The sequence below is a fragment of the Balaenoptera musculus genome, chromosome 11 (genome assembly GCF_009873245.2).
Source record: "Balaenoptera musculus isolate JJ_BM4_2016_0621 chromosome 11, mBalMus1.pri.v3, whole genome shotgun sequence".
Lineage (NCBI taxonomy): Eukaryota > Metazoa > Chordata > Mammalia > Artiodactyla > Balaenopteridae > Balaenoptera > Balaenoptera musculus.
Genome location: NC_045795.1, coordinates 99,353,405 through 99,370,379, shown reverse-complemented (window position 1 = coordinate 99,370,379; position 16,975 = coordinate 99,353,405). Strand labels below are relative to the sequence as shown.

At 47.3% G+C, this 16,975-nt stretch overlaps 1 protein-coding gene across 7 annotated transcripts in view; it reads left to right on the top strand.

Annotated features, from left to right (window-relative positions):
* Positions 1-13,711, top strand: part of TMEM40 (transmembrane protein 40) — a 31,029-nt gene extending 17,318 nt beyond the window's left edge. For 3 of the 7 annotated variants that reach the window (XM_036869847.1, XM_036869848.1, XM_036869850.1), the window contains 8 exons: positions 4,314-4,367; positions 6,680-6,715; positions 7,087-7,119; positions 7,508-7,555; positions 12,011-12,082; positions 12,162-12,236; positions 12,731-12,793; positions 13,552-13,711. In XM_036869847.1, the coding sequence (XP_036725742.1) occupies positions 4,314-4,367; positions 6,680-6,715; positions 7,087-7,119; positions 7,508-7,555; positions 12,011-12,082; positions 12,162-12,236; positions 12,731-12,793; positions 13,552-13,571 (401 nt within the window). In that variant the 3' untranslated portion in view covers positions 13,572-13,711. The remainder of the gene's footprint in view (positions 1-4,313; positions 4,368-6,679; positions 6,716-7,086; positions 7,120-7,507; positions 7,556-12,010; positions 12,083-12,161; positions 12,237-12,730; positions 12,794-13,551) is intronic. The other 4 variants (XM_036869853.1, XM_036869845.1, XM_036869851.1 and 1 more) reach the window with 3 other exon arrangements.
* The last annotated feature ends 3,264 nt before the right edge of the window (positions 13,712-16,975 follow it).

Here is a 16,975-nt window from a genome sequence, read left to right as displayed (position 1 = left end):
CCAGTTTGTCATGCTCATGAGCATCCTTGCACAAAAGCCTTTACTTTTTGAATTTTTCATACAAATCAAGTCCTACATACCGACTCCCACAAGCTCTTTAATGGGTTTAGAGGGATGAGCATCTCTAATTGGACTTTGATACAAATTGCTGCATGATTCTCTGACAAGAAGCAGAATGTCTCTCTACTTTTAACTCAAAAGGTAAGGCTGAATTTATAGCAGCAGCAACATCACAGCTAGCATTTATTGAGCACTTACTATGTGCCAGGTAGCGTTCCAAGCACTTTATGTGGAATAACTCAGTTAATTCTCATAGCGACCTATGAGGAAGGCACTATTGTTATTCCCATTTTACAGGTGAGGAAACCAAGGCCAGTGAGGTTTCGTTGTAGAAGAGCTTCCAGAGGCAGGGGGGCTCTAACAGGGGATTCTGTCCCTTAGTTTGTCCTCGCTAGGTGGGAAGGGACGTTCTGTCTTCTGATTCTGATTGACCCTCAGGGGTTGCTGCTCCCCCACAAATGTTCTCCCCCAAGTGTGGCCATAAGTTCCTTCCTTCTGGCCTCCAGAGTACATACACATGGGACTGGGCATAGTTAACAAAACAACACTAAGAGAAAGCAGCAGGAAAATAAACACGGAGTCCTAGAAGCATCGAGACAGACTGACATTCAGGATCCTGGTCTCTGGTCCTACCCTGGTTGGCCTGCTGCTGGAACTCAGACCCTGCCCATTCTTCAGGCTCAGCTGGTGACCATTAGTCCTCGGGCCCCAAACCTGGGTGCCTCCCAGCAGCCCCCCACCTTCCTCCACTTGAGGGCCCTAACTCAGAGTCTGGCATCCAGCACCACTCTCCCTACATAGCTTTTTGTTCTTAATGTATCCTGTTTGGGTTTTTTAAAATATTTATTTATTTGGTTATGCTGGATCTTAGTTGCGGCTCGCGGGCTCCTTAGTTGCGGCTTGCCAGCTCCTTAGTTGTGGCATGTGAACTCTTAGTCGTGGCATGCACGTGGGATCCAGTTCCCTGACCAGGGATCCAACCCGAGCACCCCTACTTGGGAGCACGGAGTCCCAACCACTGCGCCACTAGGGAAGTCCCTATCCTGTTATTTTTAAATTAAAACTTTTTTTATTATAAAAGATTACACATGGGCACATCGTAGAAAATACGGAACATACAAAGAAGTAGAAAGAAGGAAAAAAATCATCCTTTGCTCTGTTAGATAACCACTAAACACATATTAGTGTATCTTCTTACATTTATTCAATAAATATTTATTGAGCATCAACTATGTGCCAGGCTCAGTGATGGATACTGGGGACACCAGAAACAAATGTGATTCTTTCTGCCAGAGTTAATTTTTTAAACAATTGAATTAGACAGCACACAGAAAAATTATCCTCATTCTTGACAGCATACAATTCTACAGTATCTTTTATTAAAAAATTATATAGTATGCATAGGGAACTATATTCAATATCCTGTAATAAACCATAATGGAAAAGAAAAAAAATCAATCTTTGAACAAGTTTGAAAAATTATATCTCATGAATATATCATGAAGAAAGCTAAAATAATATTCATGTGAATGTTAATAGAGATTGTCCCTGTTGGATAGAATTTGGAGTAATTTTTGCTTTCTTATTTTCTGTATTGTTTGATATTTTGCAAAATATGACGAAAAAGCCTTTTGGGGGCATTGATTGATATTTGTAAAATACAGAAAAGAAGAAAATAGAAACCACTCAAAATTCCATCTCTTGAGATAAATACTGCTGTTGTTATCTTGATGTACTTCCTGATACCTCTTTTTCTGTGCCTAGAGATATGAGATCACGTACGCACTGATTTTTTTTTTTTTTCGCACTGATTTTTAAGCACAGTTAACTTGGTTTCCTATAATTTAAAAATTTATCCATGATACACCAGGAGGTCCCCAAGCCCGCTGAGGGACATCAGGACTGCTGGGGCCCTCTTGGTCATCCTGAGGAAAAGGGAGTCCTCCGGACCTGAAGCCAGAAACTTCTAGGCTTGAATCCCTGGAATGCTGACCAATCCAAGAGTGCAAACAATGTGGTCATTCTTCAAGGCTTAATCAAGCTCCTGCTCCAGGCGGGGCAGCCTTAGGACAGTGATACCCAGGCCTCGTCCTTCAGGAGCTCAAGGTGGTTGGAGGGATGAGCACCACCAGGGACCCTCATGCCCACTGTGTCAAGCACAGACAGTTGATGCTATAGAAACCCCAGGGGAGTGTGGGCAAGATGCATGTGAGCTGGGGCAGCTGGAAAAGCCCTTCTGCAGAAGGTGTGACATTGGCTTAAGCTTCAGGATAAGGGAGCAAGTGGGAAGGGCATTCCAGGTGGGAGACGGAGCACGAGCAAACCCAGAGTCAGCGTGGCATTGGTGGCATCACAGAGATGATGCAGCCCCATGCTGGGCAGGAGGGAAAGCACCTCAGTAACACGATACTTCATAGGACCTTGTCTTATCTTAGTGAAAGCCGTATTGAACATAGTAAGTGATTTGTCTGAGGTCACACAGAAAGTTCATGGCAGTTCCTGTTCCCTAACCCTCAAAGCAGAATTCTTCCCCCAGACCACACTCCTCACGTAAACTAAATTCTGAGAACCGACACCAGAATGAGGTATTCCAGGCTCGATCCAGACTGAGCTTCTCCCACAGCTTGTGTTTGTTCCCTGCAAAGAGCAGCAATGAGGACTAGCACCCCTGAGTAACTGGAAAACGTTGGCAGAGACGGGGGCTGGTCTCCCCTGCAGGGGCAGCTCACCCAGTAGGCAGTAGGCCTCACCATTTCTCTTTTGCCCACTTGGCTGATGGCTGAATTTCTCAGTGGGCCTGAGCGTGTCCGGGTGAAGATTTTTTTTTAAATAAATAAATACATTTATTTATTTATTTATTTATTTTTGGCTGCGTTGGGTCTTTGTTGCTGCGCTCGGGCTTTCCCTAGTTGCGGCGAGCGGGGGCTACTCTTCATTGCGGTGCACGGGCTCTAGGTATGAGGGCTTCAGCAGTTGTGACACACGGGCTCAGTAGTTGTGGCTTGCGGGCTCTAGAGCACAGACTCAGTAGTTGTGGCACATGGGCTTAGTTGCTCTGCGGCATGTGAGATCTTCCCGGACCAGGGCTTGAACCCTTGTCCCCTGCATTGGCAGGCAGATTCTTAACCACTGCGCCACCAGGGATGTCCCCCGTGTGAAGATTTGTTCCTTGCAGCGTTATTTATAGTAGGGCAACAATAGAAACAACCTAACGTCCAACAACAGCAACACAGAGCGGTGATGCTACACCCTATCCTGGTCAGAGCTCTGGTCTTCATACATCTCTAAAGTGAAAAAGAGAAATTCAAATCATAGAATTTGTTTAATCTCATATACACTTTGTAAAAATTCACACATACATGATTGTAAACAAGACTGGAAGGAAAAATATCAAAATGTTAATAGTGGTTATCTCTGGATGGTTAAATTATAGGTGACTTTTATTTTCTTGGTTTTTTTTTTTGAATTGACTTATACCATAGATATTTTACAATAATCTTGTTTTATTTTTATAACCAAAAGGATATAATTTTGTTTTTTTAAAAAAACAACTTTAATAAATGTTAGCCTAAATTGATTGTGGGAAGAAAAGAACTTGGGGGAAAGAGCCTGGATTAATGCCTAGTACAGATCCTGGCACACACAAGGTGTTTAATAAATGCTCTCATGACTCTGGAGCTGAGCTCTGGGTTTTATTTCTGGAGATAAAAATGATTAGAAATGCAGGCCTTGGTGACAGACCTGGGTTTGAACCCTGGAATTTCTGCTTCCTGTGTGACTTGCAGCTAATAACTTAACGTTTGTGAGCCTCAGTTTCCTTATCTGTAAAATGGGGAAGGAGAGGTACTAATACCTTGTTCACAGCATTTCCAAGAGGATCAAATGAAATATTAACTATAAATTACCTAGTTCAGTGTTGGTGCATAGTAAGTGCTCAGTAAATGGTGACTCTTATTACTGACTTTGAACGAGGCCCAGGTCATCTCAGGCCCCCAATTCTTCTTTAGTCAGCTGAACACAGTCACCTCGGGGTGTGTGAGGGGCGTCAGACAGAGCGACAGGAAAGCTCTTGTACAGCTGTCTTGCCTCTTTTTTTTTTGTTTTTTTTTCTGTCTTGCCTCTTGAAGAGCGCCCACCTCACCCCCAGTGCAAGGACTGTGTTACTTTTTAAGGCTTCCGACGCCAGGAGAGGGAAGCCACTCTGGGGTGCTGTGACTGGGGGGAGCTGACTAACAGGCTTTGTCTACACCCAGGTGCTGAGCATGGGGAGCCTGACGTTTTGAAGGATGAGCTTCAACTCTATGAAGGTGATTGTTTGTCCATTGGCTTTGGGGGAAACAGAATTAAACAAAGGACACGAAGGCTTAGGGCTTTGTTGGGAGGAAACAAGGTGATGAGGGTGTTTCATGAGCTGAAAGTCCTGGGCAGATACAGGAGATGTGGCAAGATGAGTGGTTATAACATGGGCAGGTGGAGGTGGGGGCAGGCATTTTCTGCCACAGTGAGACTGTCTTGGAATCTCTTCTGATCTATAACCCTGACTTGCAGGTTGACTGTGACCAGTCACCCAACCTTTCTGGGCCTCAGCTTTCCAACCAGCAAGATGGAACTTAAATCAGTACCCTCTCTCTTGGAATACTGGGTTGTTTAAGCATGCAAGGGAAAATTAAGGACCTGATTTCTACAAAACTCAAATTATGGAGTAATTGTCTCTAAGCATCATGATTTTTACAGCAAGCAGTTATAAATATTATGGCACTTTGCTTGGTAGCACTTTGATGAGATGGAGGAATTTGTAGGAATGAACCAGTTTGCCAAAAAGCCTCATAAATGAACACTGCCAGATAAGAAAACCTGTTTAACTTTGTTTAATCCAACATTTACATTATCTGCTTAGTCTCCTAATGCCAGATAATAACCCAAGAAATACAACGGGAAACACATATACATTCAAAGAAATAGAAATGAAATATCTTAATATTCTACATCAAGGTATTACCAGTGGCTGCCACTGGGTGGTAGCATTGTGAGTAATCTTCATACTATTTTCTTTCATCTAAATTTTCTGATTTTCTTTTTCTTTTTTTTTAAACAAAAACAGGTATTATGTAATTTTTAAAAATGTTGTTAAGTAGTGTAAGAAAGTTTTCACTGAGTGTAAAATGAGAGAGAAACTGTTACATGTACATACATTTTAAATGTTTTTTTCTCATCAAAAAGTAAGTCATGTTCACTGTAGAAAACGTAGATATCGTCACGTACTTGTGAATTAATTCCCCCAAGTAAGGAATTCCCCCCCCCCGCCCCCCGAGACACCGGAGGTACTTGGTAATTACACTGCCAGAGTCTCATTTCATGCCATTCTTGGTTTGCCTTCTGTACCCTTGGTGCTGGCCTCTCTGGTCACTTGCAGACACTGGTTCCCGTTTGCACATTAGCCTAAAGATAGTTCAGCATACTGAGTGTTTATTGCCATGAGCTGAGTGCCCCCTTCAGGTGTTTGTGTCCTGGGGCTGATCTGGAGGGCGGAAGTGTACAGAGTGGGGACTCCTGCCTGCCCTTGAGGGGAAGAAGGTGACAGGCTTAGGAGAGAAGTCACTGGGAATAGAGTAGGCGCCAAGAACCAGAGGGTGGGGACTTCCCTGGTGGTTCAGTGGGAAAGACTCCGCGTTCCTAATGCAGGGGGCCCGGGTTCAATCCCTGGTTGGGGAACTAGATCCCACATGCATGCCACAACTAAGAGTCTGCATGCCACAACTAAAGTTCCTGCGTGCCGCAACTAAGACCCAGCACAGCCTAAGTAAATAAATATTAAAAAAAAAAAAAAGAACCAGAGTGTGAATGAGGTGGGAGGGCCACCCATTAAAGGGAAGATTAAAGGGAAGGCTGCATCTCAGGGCAGGTATAGGACTCGATTCACCCTAGGCAGCCCAGACAGGAGCTCCACACTGGGGTCAGGGGCCGGGGCCCCCACGGTACAACCCAGCTTGACTTCCACAAGCTCAGGGCCTGGTGGGGCTGGAGCCACGTGGCTAAGTGTCCTCACCTGCATCTGGATAGGAATGAACGGGCACAGATTGCAAACTGGTGGCCTGTGTGTACAGATGTATATTATCTGGCTCACAGAGTATCTTTATTATTATTATTATTATTGTTCTTAATATATTTCATCACGTCTACAACTAACAGTTTTTCACATCTGGAGATCTATGAAATCAGGGTGCCTCTTAAAATCACTGGCAACTTGCAGTTATAATTGGCAGTAGTTTTCCTTCCATAAAATGACATCATTCTCACAAATCATGATATCTTTGATTCGATGGAATATGAATTGCCAGCTTTTTTTATAGTCAAGAAGTTTATGTAAAAACCTGAATTTCTGGCTTCTCGTGGGAAATTAGAAGACCTGTAACATGGGGCAGGCATTGCTGCGGCAGCTTTCGGGGGCTGCAGGGTGGTGCCTACCCCTTTAGATGAAAGAGGAACCCTCCAGTTTGCTCCAGTGCCCCCTGCAGATCAATGGAAAGTCTCTGGGTGAGAGAGCTCCACTTCCCTGCAGTGTAACTTCTCCCCACCCAGAGGATGCGAATATGCAGTCACTGATTTCCCTTCTGTGCAGGTGCCCCCGGGGAGGTGGTGCCGTCTGAGGAATCAGGTGAGTGTCTGATAGGGGAGAGGGGTCGTTGGTACTGGTGTTGAACGAGGTCTGGGCACTGTCTTTCCCCCAAAAGAGGCAGCTGCTGTCAGGTGCACGGCTGTGAGAGATGGGACTCCAAGTCTGCTTGGGGCCTGGGGCTCTGACCTGGGCTCAGCAAGCAGGCGGGGCTGGCAGTGGCATGAGACGGGGCCAGTGGAGGTTAGAAAGGGGGTCCAGGCAAGAACAAAGGGATTATTAATAACAATCTATAGATAGAAAGATCCCCTGGGGGCTGGAGAATTCAACAGGGGCGTTTTCAGAGGTCACCTGTGGCACTCGTTAAGGACCCAAGCTGGCCTGGGCACTAATGTTGAGTTTCTAATTTCCAGGACTCCGAAGGAGAGGCTCTAACCCAGAGAGTGGTAAATATGCAAGCTCCGAGAGGCGAGCGGGAGGTGGCCTGGATTCCAGGGTGTGGGATGGGACCACAGGCAGCCTGGGGGGGAGGGAGATCAGTCCCAGCAGCAATGCCGTCACCAGCCAGAGTGTCACCATGATCCAGGAAAGGGGCCTCCGGACTCAGGGGACGTGGAACAGAACAGACACAGGCCTGTGGAGGAGGAGGGCATCAGTGGGGGTCCAAGGACAGCTACCCCACCTTCAAGCTTTGCCCTGACCAGTCCTGCAGTGAGTGCCCTCTGACCCAGGAAATAGAACCTGGAAGAGCCATTCTCAGTGAGGCAGGGGAGCGAGAATCCCACCAGCTATCCTGTGTCAGAGTTAAACCCTCGTCTCTCTCTTGTTCCCAAGGAGAAGTGGAGCCCTCCCAGTTAAGAAGACTAAATATAAAGAAGGATGGTAAGGAAATTGAGGTTCCAGGGCTGCTTCTGCTGTCCGGTCCAGATTTCTCTGGGTAGAAAGTCAGCTGGTGGCCTGGAACGGCAGTAATCATGGCCCACCTCTGCTGCGGGCCCTGCAGTTTGCAAAATCCTCAGCTTAGAATCACCTTGAGAAGGTGGTGCAATGATTCCTGTTTTGCAGATATGGAAACTGAGGCTCAAGGACGGGGAGTGGTCTTACAGCTAGTGAGTGACACGACTTGGGCTTGGATCCTGGTCCTGTGCTCTTTCTGCTGTACGCCAAGTCACTAGGATGATAAACGCCCTCCAGGCCTTATGGCCATAATGGGGAGCTGGGAACAGGCTGGGCCAAGGAAGCTGTGAGGTTAGATTAGACTGGACTCTAGGGAAGGAGTGACAAGAACGGGGGGGAGGACCGCCTCGACTCCCGGCCTGGAATCGTGGGGGCTTCGGGGAGGAGGGTAAGGGTGGGAAGGGAGACCATGTTTTTTGGGGGGGTTTTTTGGGGTTTTTTTTTACCGCATTGCAAGGCATGTGGCATCTTCTTAGTTAGCGACCAGGGATTGAACTCGGGCCCCAGCAGTGAAAGCCTGGAATCCTAACCACTAGGCCACCAGGGAACTCCTGAGACCATGGTTTTTGTTTTGTTTTTTATATATAAATTTATTTATTTATTTTTGGCTGCATTGGGTATTCGCGTGCAGACTTTCTCTAGTTGTGGCGAGTGGGGGCTCCTCTTCGTTGCGGTGCGCGGGCTTCTCATTGCAGTGGCTTCTCTTGTTGCGGAGCGTGGGCTCTAGGGCGCGCGGCTTCAGCAGTTGTGGCTCACGGGCTCTAGAGTGCAGGCTCAGTAGTTGCGGCGCGCGGGCTTAGCTGCCCCGCGACGTGGGATCTTAGTTCCCCGACCAGGGATCGAAACCATGTCCCCTTCAGTGGCAGGCGGATTCTTTACCACGGGACCACCAGGGAAGCCCTCTAGAAATATTTTGAGTTGTTCAAAAGCCCGCCTTTAGGGAGTGGGAGACCTGGGTCCGAGCCCCTGGCTCTGCCTCCATCCAGCTACATGAACCGGGACGTGCTGTCGAGCCGTCCCGGGCTATGAAGTGAGCCTCATCCCACTAAAACCGAGATTCCCAAAGCACAGGCCATGTCCAGGTTGCTTCAGGACGTGGCATCATACCCCCAAGTGAGAAGGTGACTGCCCTTTCCCCTCTCTTTCTCTGCTTGGAGCCCCCGGGCCTTTAGTGCCACCCCGACTCACTGCCCTCCGGACACAGAGATCAGGACGGTGCGCAGAGCCGTCTGCAGGCAGCAGGCGGGTAGACCTTCACCATCTTGCTTCATGGGCCTTCTGTTTGTTTTTAAGACATGGGATCCTAGTTTTCCACTTAGTGTTGTGACATAAAGTTTCTTTTTCAAGTAAATCTATTTAAGGAAAAATAAGAATCTGCTTAAAGAAAAACGTTAAGTAAATAGTACAAGTGGTCCTTGGGTAGCATGAAATTGTGAAGGTCATAAGCAGTGCTACGTAGAAAGGGCAAAACCCACAAAGGTGGTGTGTGGATGGCTGAAGTCAGAAAAAACAGACAAGGGTGATCTCCTAGGTCCCTCCGGCTCCAATACACCTTGGAGTCCTTATCCTGGCCTGATCTCTTCAGCCCCCAAAACTTCTAGTTCCCTAAAACTTGAAGTTCTCTTCCCAGAAATTCACTCATCCTCCGCTCACCTGGTTGAACCCTTCACTGTACTGGGTCTGTGCCTTGGTCCCACCTTCTTACCTGTCTCATGGTATGTGAATGTGTGCACGCGTGCACACACACACACACACACACACACACACACACAGTCTTCCCTTTCATCCAACTCCTACTGCCTTGGCTGTCTTTAAGGCTTAGCTCAAACTCTTGTTCTTCTATTAAGCCCTCCTGGACTGCCCCAGATGTGGTGAGTCCTGGATGTTTATGACATCTTACAACTGCATCCAATTCCACAGTGTGGGTACCTTATAATGTATTTACCGTTCCCCACTTGATAGATGTTTAGGTTATTTCTAATTTTTTGCTCTTTCAAACTAAGCTGCCCTACCCATCCAGCCCTCTGTTTGGTCTTACATTTCTCTGCAGTCTCTCTCTTTAAAAACACTTGTATTTTCTAAGTATTTACTCATAAGAAAATGGGGGAAAGATCCAGGGAGAAATTCTCTGCTAGGAATTCATTTTGCATTTCTTTTTTTTTTTTAATTTATTTATTCATTTATTTATTTATTTTTGGCTGTGTTGAGTCTTCGTTTCTGTGTGAGGGCTTTCTCTAGTTGCGGCGAGCGGGGGCCACTCTTCATCGCGGTGCGCGGGCCTCTCACTGTCGCGGCCTCTCTTGTTGCGGAGCACAAGCTCCAGACGCGCAGGCTCAGTAGTTGTGGCTCACGGGCCTAGTTGCTCCGTGGCATGTGGGATCTTCCTGGACCAGGGCTCGAACCCGTGTCCCCTGCATTAGCAGGCAGATTCTCAACCACTGCACCACCAGGGAAGCCCCCCATTTTGCATTTCTGAAGATTTGGGTGAGGAAAGAGTTTTCACCCCCACTCTGTCACATCTCTGAACAGACCTAAGCCTGATGCTTTCTTAAATGTTAAGTCTAGTTCTGCATGACGTATTTTTTTCCCCTAAAGGACAAATTGATTTCAGAGCCAAGAATGTTCTAGAAATACTCTTTTGATTTTCCCCCCAGAAAAAAAATAACAAAAACAAAACCAGAAATACCCTCCTCACTTCTGTTCACTTGCCTTCCACATGCCACCTGACAGCAGTGATATGTAGTATCACTCTGCCTTTTACCATTTACAAAGCACTTTCCCCTCCAAGACCCCCATCCATCCCTCTGTCAGTGGTGTAGAGGTTGCTCTCCTTGATTTATTAATGAGAACGCTGAGGCTCAAAGGAGTCAGGACACTTGTCCAAAGTTCACAGCACATCAGTGGCCAAACTGGACTAAAGTAAGACACATTCCCAGCAGCCTTGGCCACTCAGAGAGCCTGCGTCGTTCCAGGGAACCGTCTCTGAAGTGTCCTCTCTTTATTCTTTTTCTTTCTTTCTTCTTTTAAAAACCTTTTTGGCATCTCCCCATCGCAACCCTCTGCCTGGGTCAAGGCCCCTGTGTTCTCTCCCCTGATGACTCCCGCAGCGCCTGGCAAAGGGCAGGGGGGCCTCCTTCACAAACCATCCCTGAATTCCTGCCCAGGGCACGGGCCCTGCCTCCCAGGTACTCTCTCTACCTCCGTTAACTACTAGGAAGAGCCTGCAATGCTGCTTCTGGGCACCAGGCCCACGGAAACGCACACACAAGGGCACAGACACATTTCATGTGCGATGATGTTTGGTGCAGAAAATCAGTCCCTTCTAGCTTCCTCAATGGGAGACTAGTTACATAAATTAGGGTAAGTTTATGCCATGAAACACTATGCAGCCATCAGAAAGAACAGGGCAGGGGCTTCCCTGGTGTGCAGTGGTTAAGAATCCGCCTGCCAATGCAGGGGACACAGGTTTGAGCCCTGGTCCGGGAAGATCCCACATGCCGCGGAGCAACTAAGCCCTTGTGCCACAACTACTGAGCCTGCACTCTACAGCCCGCGAGCCACAACTACTGAGCCCGCGTGCCACAACTACTGAGCCTGTGCTCTAGAGTCTGCGAGCCACAACTACTGAAGCCCGCGCGCCTAGAGCGCGTGCTCCACAACAAGAGAAGCCACCGCAATGAGAAGCCCACACACCATGACGAAGAGTAGGCCCTGCTCACCGCAACTAGAGAAAGCCCGTGCGCAGCAACGAAGACCCAACGCAGCGAAAAATAAATACATAAATAAATTTATATATATAACAAAAAGAACAGGGCAGATCTCTATATGCTTGGAGATAGAAAGGATGGCCCCAATCTATCAAAGAGAGGAAAACAAACGATAGAGCAGCAGGTACACAAACTGATCCTGCTTTTGTTTTTTTTGAATGTGCATATATATACTTAGAAAAGTTTTGTCAATCACTGCTTGCTTTTAAGGAGTTGGATTAGGAAGGGAGAATGGAGCAATGTGAAACTTTTAAACTAGGCATGTGCATTTTTTACAATTGTATTTAGCATCATTCGACAAATAAGGTGTCAGACACCTCTGCATGCCCGGCGCCGCTTTAGATGATGGGCAAAATCCCCAACCACCATCCTACAGAGTGGGTCAGAGAATAAACACAGCAATGAAATCCAGCAAGTTGAGTGGTGATAAGTGTTAGAAAAATAATAAAGTGAGGTGAGGGCTGAAACGGGTGGGGCTTGGGGTGCTGTTTTAGTTGGGCTGGTCAGGAGCAACTTCTCTGAATAAAGCTCCCTTTGAGCAGAGACAAGAATATTTTAATTAATTAAAAAGAGAGAAAGAAGCAAACAGTAATCTTCACCTCTGCCTTTACAGATGAGTTTTTCCATTTCATCCTCCTCTGCTTTGCCATTGGGGCCTTGCTGGTGTGTTATCACTATTACACAGGTGAGTGGGGGGGGGTGAGAACGGGGGGCGGGGGTCCAGACTTGCAGGCTGACCGTTCTCTCCCTCGCTGCCCCTGCAGACTGGTTCATGTCCCTTGGGGTCGGGCTGCTCACCTTCGCCTCCCTGGAGACCGTTGGCATCTACTTTGGCCTGGGTAAGACCCTCGCACACAGACTCTGGGAGGGCAGTGGCTGGGCCGGCCGCAGAGGCTTGCCAAGGGCTGGAAAGCCACGACCTAAACTTTTTGTAAAGATTTCTTTATGCTCGTGTTTGCTTCCTGACCGCTTTCAAGGTCAATGTGAGGTCGTTGGCAAAACCCCATGGAAAAAACGGGCAGCTCCATAAAAATACAACAAAGACAGTTTAAAGTGGCAAACAAACAGAATTAGCCAGATACTGAAAACAAGGCAGTTAATGGAGTGAGGTACTGAATTCGCCGAGCTTCCTGGCATTGTTATTGCTGCTCGTGGTTGTTTTTAATAATAAGAACTCAATACCATTATCTAAGCTTAACCTGCAGCCTGAAATTCCACCATCAGAGCTTTGTTTGTACGAGCTTTGTTCAAGGGCAGGCAGGGGGAGGTCTGACCCCGGATCCCTCGAGGGGACACAAAGCTCCATCACCTTTCTCTCCTCCTTTCTTGACAGTGTACCGGATCCACAGCGTCCTGCATGGCTTCGTTCCCCTCTTTCAGAAGCTTAGGCTGATAGGTAACTTTTACATTCTTCTATGTTCACTTTCTCTCCCTACCAGGGTCTTCTGTTGCAAATGAGGCTTAGCATACTGGAAAGAGCACAGGGCCTGGAGTCAGGGGCTTGGGTTCAAGTCCTGCCTCCTTCCATTTACCATTTCTGGGGCTCTAGAGCCTCTTTTAGCCTCAGTTTCCTCAACTGGAAAATGGGTGTAATAATACCTACAGCACAAAGGTGTTGTGAAAATCAAGTGAGGAATGGATGTAAGAGTCCTTAAGTCTGAACCATTGTAGGAAAGTGGAGGGGACCTGGGTATTCCTCATTCTCTCATAGAACTTTGCACCTCTCCAAACAGTATCTTCTCTGTGATTTTATTTGCCCAACTGGGGGTGAGGGGGGGTTTCAGTTATCTTACACTTGGCTGATGAGGAAACTCATTAGTCAGTTACACTCATCAGAGAGGTAGAGTGACTTGCCCAGAATCACACAGCTAGAGTGGCTGGGCAAGGCTAAAGGAGATCCTCTTTCTTGACCAGCAGCTGTGTGTCTACCATTAAATCACAAAACTGAGAGGCCAGGGGCTGTGTGCTTCCGTGTCGTGAACTTTTGTCTCCTTTAATCCATCTCATGCATAAAGGGGAAATTTGTTGCAATGGCTGTGGGTCATGACTGCCTTATCCCAGCTATGAGGGGTATTTGGGCATCTGGGGTCATGGTGGGGAGGAGGCCTGGCTGCCTTCAGAATCCCATGCCATCCTGTGGGCTTTGCCTTCCAGGCTTCAGGAAGACCGACTGAGACCAGTGCCAGGTGGGCAGCCAGGCCAGGCCCCGGCGTGACCACCACTGCATCCTTTCAGCCCACGAGGATAGAGCAGCGTCCTGGGAGACGCGCGGGCGGGCCAAGCTAGAGCAATAAAGAGAGCGCTTTGCCTTCCATGTGGTCTGAACATTGGCACCAGCTGGGCCAAGGTGTCCCTCGGGCAGTGTTGGCACGCAACCCAGCTGCCAGGATGGCAGGAGAGGGAGGGTGCGGGCCTGTGCCCTTCATGGAGCCTGGATCATCAGGAGGATCCTGGGACATCACTCCTCTCAGGAGGCAGTAGGAGACCCCTGGGCCCTGCAAGCTGTAATCTGTCTGGGCTTGTGAATTCTCTCAAGTCCCCAGGCCATCCCGGGACAGACAGATGGTCCACTGCCCTGAGGCAGGGAAGTACGACGTCAGGCCCCTGGGGTGAACCTGATACAGGTGAGATTTGGGGGAACTAAATCCACAGCATCCAGGTCTTCCTATTACCTAGTGCCAGCCCTGCTGTCCTTGGACTCCAATAAGATTCAAATAAACATTCTCTTCCCTGGACTAAAAAGAGTCAGCTAAATATTCCTTTCAGTTTCTTGAGTGTGAGAATACGTTTGAGGTCTTCTTTGACCCCATCTAGTCAGAGGGGGCACCTTGTCCTACTGGACAAAGTATAAAAGGGAATAAATGCAAAAAGCCCCTCATTTTAGGTCCAAGCTTCAATTGCACAGGTTTGGAATAGGAGACGGGGTTTTGCAAACGTTCTTGTGAAAAAGATCTGGAGCTGGTAGGTATTCTCAGCTCAACAAATACCAAAGAAGTGAGATAAGAGCACAAAAAATCCATTGCAAACTCGGGTTGTGTTAGTGAAGGTATAGAGTGTAGACTGAAGGAGGTGATAATAGGTTCTCTCATGTACGCAGCCAGACCACGCCAATAGAATATGTTCTAGATTCATATATGAAGAGTGACAGTGACAAACTAGAGAATACACAGAAGAAGAAACTAGAGTGGGGATGTAAAGAATAATTGAAGAAGTGACAACTCTTCGACTTGCCGAAGAAAAAAATGGGGCCCTTTACCGAGCTCATGGACTCTGGAAGACACTTTCTCAAGTGCTTGCGATTGTCCAGGTCCATTATGTGGTTTAATCTCACAACAGCCTTGAGATGTGTACATCATCCTCATTTTGCAGATGGAGAAGCAGAGACTCGAGGAGTTGTAGTAACTTGTCAAGTTCCCACAGCAAGTCAGTGGCAGAGCTGTGAGTGGAACCCAAGCCTGTGTTCTCTTTACAGAGCTTGGCTAGTCCAGTCCCCCACCCCAGGCAGAGCATCCCTGAGGCAGCTGCAGTTTTTTTCCCAGTATTTCCCAGATTTGGGAGTTCTCAGAGTTACAGAATTGTTTTTTAATTTTAAAAAAATTTATTTTATTTATTTATTTTTGGCTGGCATTGGGTCTTCGTTGCTGTGCACGGCCTTTCTCTAGTTGCGGTGAGCAGGCTTCTCATTGCGGTGGCTTTTCTTGTTGTGGAGCACGGGCTCTAGGCATGCAGGCTTCAGTAGTTGTGGCACGCGGGCTCAGTAGTTGTGGCTCGCGGGCTTAGTTGCTCCGCAGCATGTGGGATCTTCCTGGACCAGGGCTCGAACCCGTGTCCCCTGCATTGGCAGGCGGATTCTTAACCACTGTGCCACCAGGGAAGTCCCCCAGAATATTTTTATAAAGTGAGAAAAAGAGGGCTGCCAACTCCTTATCTTGCCAATTAAGGAAATAAAAATAGCAAAAAACATCAACTGTCAGCATCATTTTATAACAGAAAGGATAGTCCCGCATCAAAAAAGCAGGGAAATTGTCATCAGAAACAAAATGGGGCTTAAAATGAAAAATGGGGCTTCCCTGGTGATGCAGTGGTTGAGAATCTGCCTGCCAATGCAGGGGACGTGGGTTCGAGCCCTGGTCTGGGAAGATCCCACATGCCGCGGGGCAACTGGGCCCGTGAGCCACAACTACTGAGCCTGCGCGTCTGGAGCTTGTGCTCCGCAACAAGAGAGGCCGCGACAGTGAGAGGCCCGTGCACCACGATGAAGAGTGGCCCCCGCTTGCCGCAACTAGAGAAAGCCCTTGCACAGAAACGAAGACCCGACACAGCCAAAAATTAAAAAAAATTTAAAAAATGAAGCTTTATGGAAATCTTACTATGTGTCCTTTGCCCTCAAGTCACTGTGTTCTGGTGAAAATTTTATCTTTTGGAAACTGTGAGACTAAAGAATTCCTCAGGACTTTTACATTCTCTCATTTTTGGGGGTTTTCCAACTCAGCTCCCACACCTCAAGGGATGAAAGGCTTGCTACCTCCCAAAGCACCTTGTACTGCAAGAATTTTTCTGCTCTGTGCTAAGACGCCTCTGTCAGTGAAGCTTAAGGCCTTCTTTCAAGAGAATAAATGACCCACGAGTAGGGAATGTTCCTGATAGTCCTGGCTATGTTATCTCAACATTCAGCTCTCAGCTCAGCCCTGACAGCAGCACCTGGGGCCCAGTCCTCCAACTTTGTCCCTCGTTTTCAAGATTGTTTTGGCTGTTCTGGGTCCCTGGCATTTCCGCACAAGTTTTAGGATCAGCTTGTCCACTTCTGCAAAGAAGCCGGTGGGAACTCTGCCGGGATTGCGTTGCACCTGAAGACCAGTGTGAGGAGGACTGTGCTTCTTCTTAGTGATGTATTACCTTCTTTTACATTTCGTTAGAAAAAAAATTGCCCCAAATCCCAGAACCAAAATCAACCACAGATGGTATTTTGGTGTGTTTCCTGTGAGTCTTTTTAGTGCATGAGTTCATTTATTATTATTTTGGGCCCTTTTCTCTTTCATATATAATAAGCATTTTTCCGTTACTACATACTCTCCCTAAGCATCATTTCCAGCCACTGGGTATTTCATGCTTTACAGAATAATCCCTCTGTACTTAGATGATAATATCAGCAGCTAACATTTGTTCAGTACTTGTTCTGTGCTGGATGTGGAGCCAAGCACTTTGCATACACCGTGTCATTTCGTCCTCATCACAACCCTGAGAGGTAGCACCTGTCCACGATCCCCATTGTACAGACAGGAAAACTAAGACACGGAAAGTTAGTTTCTGAGGTTTGGATTTCAAGCACTTGTGTATAACTTACTTTCCTCAAAAGGGAGCCTGGAGTGCACAGATAAGGTATTTATCAAATGAACAAACAGCATGCAGGGTTTCACAATAGAAACATGAACTTGTTGACTTGAGGGCAGTGTGGTTAGCCTTCCCTGTCCCAGCCTCAGTTTCCTCATCTGTACAATGGGGATCACAGCAGCGCCCACCTCACAGTGTGTGGCGAGGGTTATGTGAGATGATTGCATTTCTGGCACAGACTAGAGGT